Source organism: Miniopterus natalensis, chromosome 3 (assembly GCF_054644295.1).
Source record: "Miniopterus natalensis isolate mMinNat1 chromosome 3, mMinNat1.hap1, whole genome shotgun sequence".
Lineage (NCBI taxonomy): Eukaryota > Metazoa > Chordata > Mammalia > Chiroptera > Miniopteridae > Miniopterus > Miniopterus natalensis.
The window spans coordinates 94,583,587-94,600,401 of record NC_142083.1 but is presented as its reverse complement, the minus strand read 5'-3'; the positions used below and the strand labels follow the sequence as shown (position 1 = coordinate 94,600,401).

The following is a 16,815-nucleotide window of genomic DNA, read 5'->3' as shown; positions in this document are numbered from 1 at the left end:
CCAGCATTGGTTCATGGTCAGTTCCACAGACCCCCCTCAATGAGTCCCCCATCCACAGGGGAAGGGACCCCAGAGACAGTTTTCCCATTTCTGTGACTAAGATTGCGACTTCTGAATAATGGCTCTTATGGAATTATGTTCCAAGAGGCAGGAGCAGTAATAGCTGCTTGATTTCGTTCTGCATTGCTTTTAAGTCTAACTCAGGAGTTGGAGTTTGGAGTGGGGGCTGGCAGTCTGCTCTGCCCATTTTGTGTTCTGGGCAGCCTGGGCACCTGGCAGCAACCTCAGGGGAGCCCTGAGCAGCTGAGAGCTTCATGAAGACAGATGTTTATCTGATTTAGAATCAAAGGCACATTCAGCCACTGATGCCTGAAAACCCAGACCCTTAATGCATCTGAGGCCCCCCGCCCCATGGGTGAACAGAACACCTTTGGAGGGCTCCTTCTCCACACTGTGCCCTGTTTGGTCCCATGCAGAATGGGCTGAAAACCCCTTGGGTATTTCTTATAATATGAGGAGGAGCCCCTTTGTTTCAGGCATGGGGAGCCAGCAGACTGGCTCTCCTCTTGCAAGAGTGAGCCTGTAGGCAGCCCTTCTCTGAGAGACCCTCCTCCCAGATGGGCACACCCTGGAGAAGTGTGGGTTCTCCCAACCTGCCAACACCCTTCCGACCTAGGGCTCAGAGCACTGCCCAAGGGACCCCTTTTTCTTAAAATATAGTTGTCCCCCCAAATCATACTTTTGCTTTTTTTGAATAGTTTTTGTCACATGCTTCGTACCAGGTTGCAACACACAGGGAGTACTTAGCACCAGGAGCAGCAAATCCAGCAAAACCCAGAAAATGTCTCTTTCCCCTCCTGGTGAGGAAGTCGGGTGACAGAGTTCTCCTCTCCCACCAACTCCTGTGGCTCCTTTAGCTGCAGAACCTGTCCTAGCCCTCACTCCCCATGGCTTTCTTCTTGTCTCCCTACTGGCTGGCACTCTTTAGGATTTTCCCCTTATCTTTATGCTCTGTAGGCTGACTCTGACACTATTTTATATTTACTTTATTCTTTTTGGGACAGGTTTGAGGTTCTGAGCAAGATTCTTGTCTTTGGTCAGTTCCACAGGGGTCCAGCCATCCTCTCCGAATAATGGGCCTGCGCCCTCCTCCCAGTGCTTAGGGCCCTCTGCAATCTCCTCCCTGCACCATGTTCTGAGGAACTCCCTCAGCCTCTCTTCTGATTTGCCGATTCTCTCTTCAACTGTATCCAGACTGGATACAGGTTTTTTTCCAAATGATGATTTTTCACACCCAAGAGTTGTAATTTTCAAAAATAGGCACTTGCTCATTTACTTCTTAAACATATTATTATTAACTTCTTTTTTTAAAAAAAATATGTCTTTATTGATTTCGGAGAGAGGAAGGGAGAGGGAGAGAGAGAGATAGAAACGCCAATGACGAGAGAGTCATTGATCAGCTGCAGCCCACAACCCAGGCGTGTGCCCTGACCGGGAATCAAACCCCAATCTCCTGGATCCTAGGTCAATGCTCAACTGCTGAGCCACGCCCAGCCGGGCTACTTCTTAAATATAAAATTATTTTATGATATTTTTATCTATGCCTTATTGAGCATCCTAAACATATTGAACATATCTTGGACATAATTGTTAAGTCATAATATTATTATTTCACCTGAAATGAATCTGCTAGGCCAACTTCCCACTGTTGATTTTCTAGGTCATGCTTCCTAACATCAATTAGCCTAGTGAACTTGGAAATTCTGGTGTGTCACCCATGGGGCAGAGGCTTTCTTTCTGTCATTGTCAATGTTATTTATTACGGGCTTGCCCTTCCCCCACCACTTGCCTATCAGATTTCAGTTGCCTCCCCCAACTCAAGACTGGCAGATGCTGGATGCATCCTCTGTTCTGAGATGATTCATGGGCATTGTGGGTCAGCTGAGCAGGGCTCTAGGGGTCCACTGGGCCTGAGTGACCCTGGCTGGGTCATCTTGAACCTTTCCAGCCCCTTTTGGGTCCTTGTCTGTGCCCCCCCTGCTAATCCTCATTCCTTGGGGGCCCAAGGCATCAGTGACACCTGTGTCCCCTTTCTCCTCTCCCTCTTGTCAATGGAGGTGTTTTTATGAGCTGTTTTAAAAATACAGGAAAATACAAAAACTCTATAACAAATACATGTGCGCCCATCCCCAGGAGATGTTAATGTTTTCCGTCTTTGCCTCAGCTCTTTCTCTACAAACCCCCCCACACACAGCTGAAGTCTTTCCTTCCAACCACTCTCCCCAAATTGTCCCCTTTCACACTCTCTCTCCAATGTCCCTTCTCCCTGTCTCCTCCTTTACATACACAAGCATGTGTGCACACACACATGCATTTCCTCTTGGCCTGCGGCAAGGGCTATAATTAGCTGTAATTACTCTGTCCACTTTGTGTTCCCTCATTTAAGCATGGTGCCTTGTGCCTGAGGCTGAAGAAATGTTGCCACTGCTGTGGAGGTGATGGACCCCACCACAGAGTGTGTCCCTCACAGCTGCAATGATAGCACATTGTGCAGTGGTTTCTCAGGTCATTTCCTTGGCCTGGTGACATACCTGCTGCAGTGAGAGAGCTGGCTGGCAGCTGTGGGGGCAGGGGAACCAACTCCTCTCAGACCACATGGCTGACATGGATGCCGCTTATCAGGGGACAGTGTTCCTGGGAGCCAGGTGGACACTGGCAAAGTCTCTGCAGCCTGAGGTCTGGCTCCTTGGCCATGCAAAAGGTCTGGCACCCTCCTGATGGTTACGGGAGGTCACAGAGAGTCTGGCTTTGAGGTCACCCTGGGAGGCAGGGCTCAATTGGCTTTGCCACACTTCCAGGTGACATCAGTTGGGTGTGAGGGACTTGTCTTGCCCAGCTGATGTCTTGGCCTGCTAATTACTCCACCTGTCCCTGAGGAGGGTCCCTGAAGGTCCTTGAGGAGGTGACACCTGCCATGCTCAGTTTCTTACCTGTGAGACGGGGATAGTGATGCTGCAGTGAGATGGTGTTGGCCTCAGACTCAAGGATGGCTGTGGCAAATGGAGGAACCATCCCGGGGCTACAGGGATGGTCAGGTCTCTGCAAGCCATTGCAGTATCAACAGCTGATAAGTCGATGTCTCAGCTCGTAGCAGCTGTCCCCTGCTCCTTCCTCTCTGGGCTTATTTTCCAAACAATTTGCTTAATGTGATTCCCAGCCAAGTTGAACATGAGTAATCGTGTTTACCCTACGACATGGGGTAATCCTGCACCTCCTAGGGCAGGCGGGGCCCAGGCTGGGTGGAGGAAGTGCCCGGCTGTCCGATTAATCGCCCGCATCCTTCCTTCTTCTCTTGCAGAGAGGACAGTCCCCTGCCCTTGGTGGCGATGGAGCCTCTGTTCCCCACCTCCAAATCAGCCACCTGGAATACCTCCTCAGCGGCCACCGGCGGAGGCGGCGGGAACGGGACGATGGCAGGGCCGGCACCCTTGCCGGGGGCCCGAGCGGTTGTGGTGCCGGTGCTCTACCTGCTGGTGTGTGCGGCGGGGCTGGGCGGCAATGCGCTGGTCATCTACGTGGTGCTGCGCCACGCCAAGATGAAGACTGTCACCAACATCTACATCCTCAACCTGGCGGTGGCCGACGTGCTGCTCATGCTGGGGCTGCCCTTCCTGGCCACACAGAATGCCGTCTCCTACTGGCCCTTCGGCCCCGTGCTGTGCCGCCTCGTCATGACGCTGGACGGCATCAACCAGTTCACCAGCATCTTCTGCCTGACGGTCATGAGCGTGGACCGCTACCTGGCCGTGGTCCACCCCATCCGCTCCACGCGCTGGCGCCGCCCGCGGGTGGCCAAGCTGGCCAGCGCCGCCGTCTGGGCCTTCTCGCTGCTCATGTCTCTGCCGCTGGTGGTCTTCGCGGACATCCAGGAGGGCTGGGACACCTGCAACCTCAGCTGGCCCGAGCCCGTGGGCCTGTGGGGCGCTGTCTTCATCATCTACACGTCCGTGTTGGGCTTCTTTGGGCCCCTGCTGGTCATCTGCCTGTGCTACCTGCTGATCGTGGTGAAGGTGAAGGCGTCGGGGGTGCGCGTGGGCTCCACGCGGCGGCGCTCGGAGCGCAAGGTGACACGCATGGTGGTGGTGGTGGTGCTGGTGTTCGTGGGCTGCTGGCTGCCTTTCTTCATCGTCAACATCGTCAACCTCGCCATCGTCCTGCCCGAGGAGCCCGCTGCCGCGGGGGTCTACTTCTTCGTGGTCATCCTGTCCTACGCCAACAGCTGTGCCAACCCTGTGCTCTACGGCTTCCTCTCTGACAACTTCCGCCAGAGCTTCCGGAAGGTTCTGTGCTTCCGAAAGGGCTATGGCACCGAGGACGCGGATGCCACAGAGCCGCAGCCTGACAAGAGCAGCCGGCTCCAGGAGGCCACGCTGGCCGCATGCAGCTCAGAGGCCAACGGGCTCATGCAGACCAGTAGGTTGTGAGGGTGCGGATGGGCCGCACCCGGAGCCTCTGCCCCTGCCCCTGCCCCTGCCCAGTCTGGATTTCTCACTGGGCAAAGCCCTTCCCTGAGATTCTGGGACCTGCTGAGGTGCCCCCCAGCAGCCTGAATACACTGCGCAGTGCGAGGGCAGCCGCCTGGGGCGAGGCTCTGGGTGGCCTTACAGTGACAAGCTGCCACTTCCACCTGTCTGTTCTTGTTGGGCAAGCAGGGGTTACGGGTCTTAGGGGGTGGGTGGGAGATGCCCAGGGGTCCCAGGCAATGGTCAGGGCATCTGGACCCTCCAGTTCTGGCCCAGCCTGTGTCAGCCTCCCAGACCAGGGGAATGGCCATTAGTGTGAGCTGGTGACCGCCCACCCAGCTTCACCCTCTTGTCACATGTGCCCTGCTCAGGTCAGCCCTGTATCAGTGTCAAGTGCTACACTATGAAATTAAAGACTCCGAATGTGCTGGTTTCTGGCCTGTACCCCCTGGCTCATGGCACCTGGGAGCTTGTTGACTTTGAACATGGCGGGTGTGCAGAACAGAAGCTGCACATGCCCCCAGGGCAGTGAGAAAGGCTGGTGGATGCCAGAGAAGACTCCAGCCGCTGACCCACCCCCTGCTGCTGCATCTCCCTTCCTGCCAGCCACAGTCCCCTGGTGGGGGCAGCGAGGGACGGGGGCCAGGGGTTCCATGGTGGGGGTGGGTGGAGAAGGCAGCAAGTACAGAGGGAGAGAGAGAAGCTGAGGTCTGGGGTGACCTCAGTCAGCTCCCAGGTTTCTGAGTTTGTGGTTTGGAGGCACAGGTGTCCAAGGGTGCTCAGTGCAGGGGGCCTAGGTCACTGGGAGAGGCTGTCTTGTGGAGGGGGCAGGTGAGGACATGGGGACCTACAGCTATCTCTTCTGCTTTCAGCAGGGGCTTTGGGCTGGAGGGGGAGGAAGGATGAAAGCAGAAGAGAAATATCCAGACAGCAGTGCGGGGAGCGGCCTCTCAGTGCAAATAGCAGCCGGCTTAAAAAGGCTGTGTGGGTAGATGCAAATGCCAGCAAATGCCAGGCCCCTGAGGAATTCTACATCCCCCAGACTAGAGTGGTCCCATCCACCCTCCAGAAATGCCAGCAATTCCCAGCACCCCAGGCCCACAACTGGGTCCCCTAGAAGATGAGTGCCCAAGCCTTGCTGAGGTCCTGGGTGCCCTATCCAAGGCTGGAAGGGAAAGGACCGAGGTACATGGACTGACTCAACCCACAGACCCCCTGCCTGGGGCAGCCCTGACGAATGCTACCTCACTTGAGCTTCCTCTGTCAGCCCAGAGCAGGACCCCAACCCTCAGGAGGGCTGGGCAGGGGTAAGGCCAGTCAGCGCTGCCTGGACCTCGCCACCGACCGCACCAATCCCAGACAGAGGCCAAACCCTGGAAACAGTGGTGTAATGAGGGCACCAGTGTTTGACAACCACTCTCCTGAATAAATTAGAGAATAAATGTTTGACTCTTTCCCAGAGCAAATATTGTCCTGGGAGCCAAGAAGCTGGTGCAAATCAGAGCTCGTGGGTAGGAGGAGGTGGGATGGGGGTGGGCAAACGCCAGCAGTGATCAGCGGGCACTTAGATGACAGCATAGTGCAAGGCGTAAACAATAGGGGTTAAAGACTTGATGGGCGTTTGCCTTGGCTCTGGGCAAGGGCAGGATCTGGATTTGGCCTCAAAGGACTTGGGGGGCAGGTCAGCTCCTTCTGTGACTGGTAGGTGTGGGGAGTGGGTGGCTTGTTTGGGGCCCCTGCCCTTGGGCATGTGGGAGCCTGGCAGCCTTGAGGGACCCAGGCTGAGTCTACACGACTCCTGGACTCAGTTCCAAGGAGCAGGGGCAGCTCCTCCATGTGTCGCCCACAGAGCCTGAGATTAGAGTCCCTGGGAGCTGGTGGCCCAACCCACCCTCACCTACCCTAGGGACCAGCATCCTGGGGAAGGGTGGGTGGCTTGGGAGAAACTGAGGCCCGTCCAACCTGCCACCCCCACCCCACGATCAGGCCTCCCTTGGCTCTTGATGCAAAGTGCATCCCCTCAGAATGACTTTGCAAGTGAGCAGATGGCTCGGAAACCTTCCCCAGATCAATTTCTCCCAATTGATTCAACTGTGCGAGCTCCCTCCCCAAGGCCATGGCAGCTGAGAGCATCCATGTGGGTGTACAGATGCCAGCAGCACCCTGATGTGTTTCTGCCTGAGGGATGTGAATGTGTGCATGTGTGCCTGTATGTGTGTGTGCACGTGTATATGTGTGCGTGTGCTTGGGGCCTGATGGACTCAGTGGGTGGAGGGGCCTGTGAGATGTTCCAGGGGATTCTGGGCAGCCTGTGGAACCCAGGTGTGGTGGGAGCTGAGAAGAGGCTTGGCTAGTGTGGATAGTCCCTGATGCCCAGGCGAAGGTGGGCCACTGAGCAGGAGGGAATGTGAACCTTCCCCCAGGGCCTGTCAGGGGCAGAGCAGGAGTATCCCAGGAGGAGCCTGAGCCCTGGGAGCCAGTGGACCTGGCACAATGGGCCTGGGGATGCAGCCTGGCCTGGCCGCTTCCCTCCCACACCCAGCACAGGCCAGGGACAGCTGTGGGGGCCACAGAGCCACCACATTGCTTGCAGGTCCTGGTCCCAGCCCTGAGTGGGGTGGGGGTGGCATAGAGCACATACCCTCTGGGGAGGGTGACCTGTTTTATGGGCTCTCTCTCTGCATCGATGGGTTTTATTGGCCAATGGGCTCCAGTAGCTTCCACAAGGACCTTGCTCAGGAAATCCGGCCCCCGGGGGGCAGGATGAGGCTGCCTCTGGGATGGGGCACAGAGGCAGGAGGAGTCTGTTTGCCTGGCAGGGCTGGGCACAGGGTGGGAGTGTGGTGTAATCGCAGCACAGCCCCCACGGGCAGAGCAGGTGCTGTATCTCCACAAGGAGGGAAACCAAGGTCAATCTGCCCTGTGGTCCATGGAGGCTGTGCTCCCAGCCCAACCCCTATCAGCTGGAGCTATGTTGGGGTGCCCTGGGTAGGGTCCTGAGAAGGGGCCAGGAAGGACCACCCTTCAGGTATCCTGGGGCAGGACAGTAAGAGGAGGAAGGGGAGATATCAGGAAGGACTTAGCACAGGAACCCGGGGTCACAGGTCTGTAATGTCCTTTGGGGGTGCCAGAGCCACTGGATGGTATTGAGAACAGGATCTTCCCTGGTCACGTCTCTGGACTCCTGCAGAACCATGGATCTCAGGGCTTCATGGTGATGAAAACCTGGAGAGACAGCTGGATCCATGACCCTCTAACCCTCCTCCAAACTCTGTCGCCTTCTCCCCATCGAGCCCAAGGGCACTGTCCTGCCCTGTATAGACTGCCTCCTGAGGGCTGGTCCAGCTACCACAGCTCTGAAGGGTATTTGTTGAATGAATAACTGAGTGACATTGAATGATGGAGGCTCTGCCCAGGTGGGACCTTACCTTGAAGGTCCTGGGCTGCCCAGGAGCCTGAGGGGGCTGCCCCTCCCTGTCCCTCCATGTCCTGGGGCACTCATGTCCCTTCAGACACCTTGCTCCTCCCTGTGCCAGGCCCACAATCTCCCCTCTCCTTCAGACTATGTATCTGGAGAGGAGGTGGCAGCTATGCATTTGCCAGATTTTCGCTGATCCAGGTCTGAGGGCACCGTTTGGACACCTGGGTGGGTCCCAAAGTTTGGGGGTCAAACGCTCCACCTGAGCCAACCTCTCTCCCCTGACCCTTGCTTTGGAGAAGAGGGGAGGCCCTTTCTCAGAGGATCTCTTCCTTGGCATTTACGTACACAGGCAGGGGCTGGAGGAGGGGTCATGAAGTGACTGCTAATGGGGTCCCTGGTTTCTTTAGGGACCATGAGAATATTCTAGACATAGATTGAGGTGTCGGTTGCACAGCACTGTGAAAGTGCAAAATGCCTTTAAATTGTTCACTTTAAAATGGTAAATTTTGTTATATGAACTTCACCAAAATTTTAAAAATGGATGTTTTATTGGAATTCCACTAAATGGATAAAACTAATATGGATAAATTGGCTCCCAGACAGGATCCCATCTCTGAGGAGAAGGTTGCAGGGCCTGTCCCTCGAAGCTTGGCCCCAATGCCCCAGTGCCTACCTGTCGGGGCTGCTCTAACAGCTGGATTCACACCATGAGGTTAAAAAGAGATAGAGCGGCTGCCAGGTCTGCAGACTTCCCCTGCCCAGTGCAGCCACTCCCAGCCCTGCTCTCACGACCCCACCTCTGCTGCTCTGGGGCCCTGACAGAGGCCCTCAGCAGCAGGCTGGCTGGAAAGAACACAGGCTTTGCTTGCAGCTGGCAGACAGGGGCTTCCCTCCTGGCCCCTCCTGGCCAGGCTGGCCCACAACACAGAGGGGGTCTGGGGGTCCTGGTCAGGGCGGGAGGGGAGTCCAGGATCGAGGAAGACTGAGGGAGGCTGTGGTCCTTCCAATCCCCCACAGGCCCCCCATTTCTGTTCAGGCACATTTATCTCTACAGCAGAACCTTCTCTGCCACTTTGTTCCCCACTGGCACTTGCTCCTGATGCGCCCACAGGTTGCCAAGCGCCCTGGGCGTTTCCGGCTATTCCAGCCATAAAAGGACACAGACCAAGAGGCCAAAGTTCAGCCTGAGGCTTGGCCAGACTCAGTGTCCCAGGGCCCCCTCTCAGCCCCCTCCTTTCTCTAGCGGGGCCATGGCTTCATCAGCCTGTGACATTCTGCCCCTCGTCCTTGGCTATAAGAAGCCCCCCCAGTTTTGCTGTTGCCTGCCATGTACTGTGGTGGGGCCTGGTTCAGCGTTCGGGTTTGCAGGTCAGGAGTCCCCTTTGAGCCCCCTGAGGTGCTGGGTTTCAGGGCACAGGCACTTGTCTGTCCTGACCCCCTTATTTGTGCTTTTTCAGGGAAGGGTCTTGTTTTGTCTAAACCCAGGACCCAGCGAGGGAGCCTGGGCTGGCTGGGGGTTTGAGGTCACCACCCCACCCGGGTCTGCTTCCTTGTGGAGCTGCAGGACCTGAATGTGGGGCATGAGGGTTTCAGATAGAGTGGCTGCCTGGGAAAGCCCAGAAGCCCTTGCCCTCTTCTCCCAGTGTTGCCTGAGATGGCAGCCCCTAAGGTCAGACCCCCACAGCCCTCATGGGCCAGGCCTAGCACAGGCCAGCAGTGGACACACTTGGGATAGGACCCATGGCGCTGAGATGGGCCCCCTGCTCAGGAAGCTGCAGGCCTGGGCTTCAGGGAGGCAGCTGGTGGAGCCCCTCCACTTTCAGACAGACCTTGTATGGATAGCAAAGGAGACTCCCTCCTCCCACTCATCCTCTGTCCAGGCCACACTTGGGGAACTGTCCAGCCCATGGAGCTCCAGCTCCCAGAGCCACACACACTTGGGGGTTCTGCAGACCCCTGCCAGCCTCCATTTCTCCACTAGTCTAGGCCTTTGTGACCAGGTTTCCTCCTTCTGCTCTCTGCCCACCAGTGGGTGGGGAGGTTCCTGTGGGATAACTGAGCTCTGTGGTGGCAGGGGAGGGCCACCACGTTCCCACTACATCCCCTCCCCCAGAGCAGGGACTGGAGGTGCCTGTTCGTCAAATGGATGAGCAGGTCCCCACCCTCTTCTTCCCTCCCCCTCATCAGCTGATCATTGTCTTGAGAAGTCTCCCCAGCCCCAGGGCCAGATGGATGTGGGGTTCATCTCATGATGGGCTGGGGTCCTCATGGGAAGGGTGGAGGGAGAGGGGGACCAGCCAGGCCTGGCCCTCTGTGGGCCCTGAGCCCCAAAGGTGGATGACGGCTGAGGGAGGCCTGTGCCTGCCCGGCACCCAAGAGGCCCCAGGCCACCTGGCAGGCAGCCTGCTGCTCCTGGTGCATCCTTGGGGCCCTCAGCAGCCACCTCCTGCCACCCCCTATACCCCAGCTGGTGGCCCCTGGATCCTTCTATGAGGGCTCTGGCACCTCCTGCTCAGCTGGCCAGCCTGCAACTCCAGCCACCTCCACATAGCTCAGGACCTCAGTCAGCTCACCAGGCTCTGGTGATTCCAGATGCTGCTCTTGCCAGGACCCCGAAGGCCTCATTGCCCCAGAATCCTTGCCCATGAGGGAGCAGCCACAGGAGGAGATGCCAGGGGAGGCCCCATGGAGGAGGCTGCAATGATGGGGTCAGAGGAGCTGGGCAAAAGGTTCTGAGTGGCCAGAAAACACATGGCAGGAAAGAAATAGAGTCAGAGGGGACTTTAGAGTGTGTCAGCCTGATGGCTCCAACCTGTGGGATGGCTGGAGGCCTCCTGTGGACCTCCATGCCTGCAGGGAGTGGGGTGTGACTGCTCCATCACTGTCAGTCCCCAACTTCAGCCACATCTGAGTGTGAGGTGTGGGACTCCTGCAGACTCTGGTACCCATCAAGTTATGTTCTTCCTCCACCAGCCAGTTCATTCCAGACAACCGAGGGGATGCCGGGAGCCCCCAAAAGTCAGCCAATCAGAGCTGGACTGTGTGTTCACCTGAGGGCATGACTCTCACTCCCACCCCATTTTCCACCCTCTAACACCAATGGAATTTAGCATGTTTCCTGCTAGAACCAGCTCTGAGAGGGCTAACGTCTGCATTTGACCCCCGGACTCCCCAGTGTCCAGCCCAGCACCCAGTAGGTGCTTTGTAAATGTCTCCAAGGCCGTGGTGCTGGCACAGCCCTTTATAAGCAAAACATCGCTTGACCAGGAGACAAACTCCATAACATGTAGGGATGCCCTGCCCACTCTGCTGCACGCCCACTCCCACTCCCACGGTCTCCGTCTCGAAGTTTTTAGTGTGAACACTTGATCTGTACCCATCCCCACCATGCCAGGCCCCCAGAGTCTGTCTTGCTCCTGCCACACCCCTCAGCTCAGTGTCTGCATGCAATTGGCGTTCAATCACTGCACAGGCGTCACTCAGACACTACTGGCATCACTCAGCTGTGAGGGAGAGGTCAGGCTCGGGGTGTCCGGGGAGCGAGTGCCATCAAGGGCTGGTGGTGGCAGCTAGAGCTCAGTGGCAGGCTTGACCAGGTGGCCGCTGAAGGTGATGTAGAGGTCCCCGTGCTCACCGTAGATGGCATTGTCTTGGTCACGCTTGAACATGCGCACCCAGACGGTGTCACCTGCTGCTAGCGGCAGCAGCAGGCTCTGGGCCTGCATGACACTGCGCTCGCTGGGCTGCGCGTACAGCACGGCCGTGGCCTGCTGGTTGTGCATGATGTGCAGGTAGGTCTCCTTGTAATTCCAGGTGTGCACAGTGAGGCTCAGGAAGTACACCCCAGGCACGGCGCAGAGAAAGTGGCCAGATGCCAGGTCGAAGGCGCCATCCAGGTTCACCAGCTCCGTGTCAAAGGGCACAGCCCGGAAGGCACCTGTGCTGTGCAGCCCCTGGCGCCGGCCCACAGAGAAGGCCGCATAGGCTCGCTGGCATGGGGTGCCCGGCGGCCCCGCCTGCCCCTTCTGGCCCTTGTGGCCCTGGATGCCTGGGGAGCCTGGTGGGCCCTCCTTCCCGCTCCTACCGGAGTGACCTCTGACTCCTGTGTCACCCTTCTCGCCTGCAGGAGAGTGAGCAGAAGCCTTCAGTCAAGGCCCGGGATCCATTTGCTGGCCATGCAGCCTTGGGGATGACCTCACTTCCCTGGGCCTCAGTCTCCTCATCTGTAAGATAGGTGCCAACCCACCCCTCACACAGGGCAATGAGAAGCCACACCTCAAAGCTGTGGCTATTCTGGGACCTGTACAGGTTATCAAGTGGGGACAGTGGGACTGAGAACGACAGTGAGACAATGGAAATGACAGGGGTTCAGGCAGTTACCAAAAGAAGGGTCTGAACTGGCCTTTGAAAGACAAGAAGGTTGGGAATTTGATACCCGAGTCCAGCCCTCTTGAGGTCTGCTGTCCAGCCCAGGGTGTTCCTCCCTTCGGCTCCACCTCTCTTGCCTCCTCCCAAGGGGGACCCAGTCCTCCCCTGGGTGCTGGGACTGGCAGGGCCGGCCCAGGGTGGGTGAGCAAATTGAAGTGAACCTCAGGTCCTCCTCTCTTCACAGCCTTCTCTCCAGGCCACCTTGCTCCCCGCTTGAGGGGGTGGCTGGGGGGTTGATGGCCTTTACAAGGTTGTCAGAAGCAGAGCCGCCGCTCACTGTGTCCCATCTGGGTCCCAGGTGTCTTCCCAGAACCACTCTGCTAAATCAGGGCCTCAGAGCTTTGCCCTGCTCTCCTGCCCCTTCTTTCCTATGCCCCTCAGTGTGGGTGTCCCTGTGGGGGCAGGGAACAGGATGAGGCCACCTCTTGGTAACACTCACCTTTGAGGATTGAGATGTCTATGGTGGGCCGCACGTGGGGCACCTGCAGCCACTTCTCCCTGTCACTCTCAGGAGTGTATGCGCCTGGAGCAGCTCGAGGCCAGGCAGGGCGGCAGCAGTGCACACATGGCCGTTGGGGCAGCCCCAGGCTGGGCCAGGCCCCTGCAGGTAGTGCCAGGAGGAGCAGGAGGGCAGGTGCTGCCATCTGGGCCAGAGCCTGGGAGAAGGGAGGGGAGGGCATCTGAGAAGGAGATGCCAGCTGAGCCCCCAGACCCTTGTCTGGGGAGCCAACAGATGGGACCTGTGTGGGGTACCCAGTTGGGGACCCACAGTGGGCAGGGCCAGAGCCTCATCTTGCACCAAACAGAAGCCTGGCATGCCCTTCTCAGATTCTTAGTGCCCCCACCCCCCAAGCCCTGACAGACGTCACTATTGGATCCCCACATTCTTTCACCCAGACATGGATGCAGCCTCAGAAACCTCCTCAACACAGCACCACCAGGGCCACCACCAATATGAGGGGCCTGCACAGGCGACAACTCACACCTGCCCTTCCAGGGCCCCTAGCAATGTGGCCCAGCCAGGCCCGCCCAGTCTGAGCTGGTATTTCCAGGCTCCTTCTCAAGGGCTGCTCCCTCTGTAGGCCTCCATGCCCCCCAGGGCCTTAACTCTAGGCTGCAGCAGGCACCCTAACTGCTTGCAGTAGGGGAGTCCTGGTCCCCCAAGCCCCTATGGCTGGGGACCCTGCACCTGACAGATGCCACGGGAGCTGGCATGGCAGAGGTGGGGCTCTGAATCAGCCCTCCAAAGCCCCCACCCTCCTGCGTTGGGCAGAGCCGCGGGGAGGGGCAGCTTCAAGAAAGGGCAGTTCCCCAATCCCTGAGGCTGGGCCTCGGTTCCAGGTTGGTAGGGCCTACGTGAGGAGTTTCTGTCTGCTGCCTAGCTGGGCAGAGGGCAGCACCCTAGTCCTAAGCTCCCAGAGGAGAGGGGGGGGCTACTTGGGAGGCTACCCCATGTGGCCCCCCACCCTGTGGCAAAGATGGTCTTTAACCCCCACCAGTCCTGGGCCTCCTGCCTCCTCACACCCTTCCCTAAAGCACCCTGACTGACACCTGGCCTATCCAGCCAGGTAAGGCACCACTTCCTGGCTCAATCAGCAGCTGCTGGGATCCCTGGGTGAGCCCCACATGCACCTGGGCCTCAGTTTCCCCTGGCAAGTGGGCCCTGCCTGACCTGGTCTCCCCAGGGGCTGCATCTGGGAGGCTCAGCCAAAGGCAGGCATGTCAGGTAAGGGTCCTTACTCCTCCCTGGAGCCCAACCTTGCTGAGCAAAGACCCAGGCACCCTCCTCCAGGGAGCCCTCTGGAACTACAGTCCGGTGCAAGGTTATTCCTCTTGCATGGTGAGTTCGAGACCCACTTTCAGACTTAGCTTACTGGAAAATGGGACCCCTTCTCTCCACCCACACCCTCCACCCCTGGAACCCAGAAGACCCTGACCAGTTCTCCCAGCCTCCCTGGACCCTGCAAGACCCTCCTGGATCCCTCTCATGAAGGGACAGACAGGAGCGGGTATCTCCAGGGAACCTCACCCCATAGGCAGGCCTGTGTTGCTGCAGCCCCCACCTCAACCCTCTGGTAGTCTGGGGTCCTAGGCATCCCAGCCACCCGGCCTGCCCAGAAACAGTCTGGGCTGCAGCCTCCTTGCTGGGGTCTAGTGGGGAGCACAGACCCCTGCAAGCCCAGCCTACCCAGGGGGGCTCTGAATACCCCCCACACGCTCCCTGTTACCATTTCACAGTCGGTGCTGCTGCCTGTCTGGCTGTCTCCAGCGTCACTGCCCCAGCAGCTTGTGAAAGAGCCCTTTCATGCCTGCCCCAGGCGCCCACGGCTTCCCCTGGGCCATCCAAGACCAACAGGACTTGGGCCAGCTTCAGAGCTCTCTGCAGGAGGCTCACAGGGCCCTGCCGCCTGCCATTAGTCTGCCCTCCACCAGCTGGCTACCTGCCAAAGCCCCTTGTCACAGGGGCTCCAGGGCCCTCCTCCCAGCCTGGTGCCCTCGTGTGGGTCTGGGGGCTGAGGCGTCTGGGGCAGGTGTGGGTTGGGGGATGGTGCTGCAGGCTGGCTGCCTCTTCCATCTGGGGTGCAGTGACTTATGGGAGAGTTGGGGAGGCTGGAGCTGCAGTTGGGAGGAGACTGGTCAGAGGGCTGGGGGCCAAAGTGGGGTGGGGCAGTCAGGGGCCCACCTGGTAATGGTGACAACCTTCTGTTTCTGGCTAGGAAGTGAGGGCTGGGGCTGGTTGATGGAGCCCAGGAGAGCAGCGTCTGCCCAGACCCATGGTGTCTGTCCCGGCCTCCCCTGCACCCGGGTCAGGGTGCCCAACAGAGCGAGAAGCTTACTGTGACATCCTGTTCGGGGGGCAGGGCTCTCAGCATCAGCCTAGCCTTTAAGTGGATAAGGGTCGTGTCCCTGTTATGCCCACCAGTGGAAATGACTCACAGAGCCCCCCAGGCAGTGGCAGGCAGGGGCTCGCACACCCACTGTAAGCCTAAAGCTAAGCCCACACCAGGGCCTGGCCTTGTCCCTGCTTTGAGTCTGGACAGCTGGACTCTGGGCCCAGTGGTAGAACCCTGCACCTTGGTCTCTGAACATGGGGACATGCAATTCCTGGGACATGTACCCCACACACACCAAACCAGGCCACCTATGGGAGAGGCACCAGCCCTGGCCTGGGAAACAGGCCGGCTGTGGGCAGCCCAGGCCGGCTCACCCATTTCTGCTGTTCCAGTTTCCCCACCCCAACCCCCCTCACTGATGACCAGGGAGAGGCAAGGATGGGAGGAGAGGGGGAGGCTGCGGTGGCCCCACTTGTAGGGGGCTTCTTGTGCCAGGATGAGGGTGAGTGTGGCTGATGAGGGCTGTGGGTGGGGGCTACACCAGCTAGAGCTGGTTCCCAGACTGACCCCACCCCCAAGGAGATGACAGCTTACTCCAGCAGGCCCAGGGCCTCCCTTTGGGGACAGCTATCTTCACCTGGAGGATGGCACAGACAGGAGTTGTGAAGATCGAGGCCCTGAGTGATGACTCGCCCCCCTGCAGCTCCTGCAGTCCCCGTGCCTTGGGGTTTGGCTCTGAGACTGGAGGCAGCTTAGCCAGCCGCGCTCAGGGCAGTGAGTGGCCTAGGTCCTTGCCTCTCACCACCACGTCCCTGTGGAGCCAGTGGGCCCAGGGCAGGCTGGGGGCTCTTCTCTGCCTACCCAATTATTGCCTCTGAGGCTCCCCGAGAAAGGCAGACACCGGAGCTCTGTTGCTCCCTGCATCTGAGCCTCGGCTTCCCCACCTGTAAGTGGGGATTGATGGGCTCAGAAGCAGCCAGAGTGTCCTAGATGGACGTGGGTGAAGAGGCACAGCCAGCTGGGGATGCCCGAGGCTCCACCACGCTGTGGAGCTGATGCCCCTCCCAGTGCCTCCCGCTGCCAGCTCCCTGACTCCAACAGGCAGAGGAGCCCCTAAAACAGAGAGGGGTGTTTCCTGTGAGTTCCCTTGGGGGAGGGGATGGTGAGTTAAATGTGCCCTGCATGTGGGGGGTGGGTCTGCCTCTGGGACCTGGGCTGGGATGTCTGCTGCAGAAGGCAGGCAGGCCAGGCTCATAGCAGAGGGAGTCAGCAAGTACCAAAGGTGACTCAGAGGGTGGCAAGACGACCAGGCTCCTGCACAGAAATAGCCATCGCTTGGACAGGCTGCCTGGCATCTCCATGACAACAGGAAGGTGGCTGAGTATTGTGGCCCCATGGGGTCAACTGCCCACAGAGGGTCTGCAGGGTCTGAATCCATGCTGGAGGCAACTGGCCAGCCTGGGGTAGACATCGCTGTCTGTCCCCACCCCAAGCCCCACAGAGAGCCTTGGAAATTCAGTGTGTGGCCTGCAGTCATGGCTCAGCTCCAGGGCCTGGTCATTGGTCTCTATAGAGTGACAAAATTTCCAGCTTCACAGATGGCCATCAG

At 58.5% G+C, this 16,815-nt stretch overlaps 2 protein-coding genes across 2 annotated transcripts; one reads left to right on the top strand and one right to left on the bottom strand.

The window, feature by feature from the left end:
* Positions 1 to 3,386: 3,386 nt before the first annotated feature.
* Positions 3,387 to 4,484, top strand: SSTR5 (somatostatin receptor 5). Its single transcript, XM_016208013.2, has one exon. The coding sequence runs from the start codon at positions 3,387 to 3,389 to the stop codon at positions 4,482 to 4,484; it is 1,098 nt and encodes a 365-aa protein (XP_016063499.1).
* A 6,902-nt stretch (positions 4,485 to 11,386) lies between these two features.
* C1QTNF8 (C1q and TNF related 8) lies at positions 11,387 to 13,022 on the bottom strand. The gene is made up of 2 exons (XM_016208012.2): positions 12,812 to 13,022; positions 11,387 to 12,064 (listed from the first exon to the last, which is right to left on the bottom strand). Exons 1-2 carry the CDS (start codon positions 13,014 to 13,016, stop codon positions 11,514 to 11,516), a joined length of 756 nt encoding a protein of 251 aa, XP_016063498.2. The 5' UTR covers positions 13,017 to 13,022; the 3' UTR covers positions 11,387 to 11,513.
* Between the last annotated feature and the right edge of the window lie 3,793 nt (positions 13,023 to 16,815).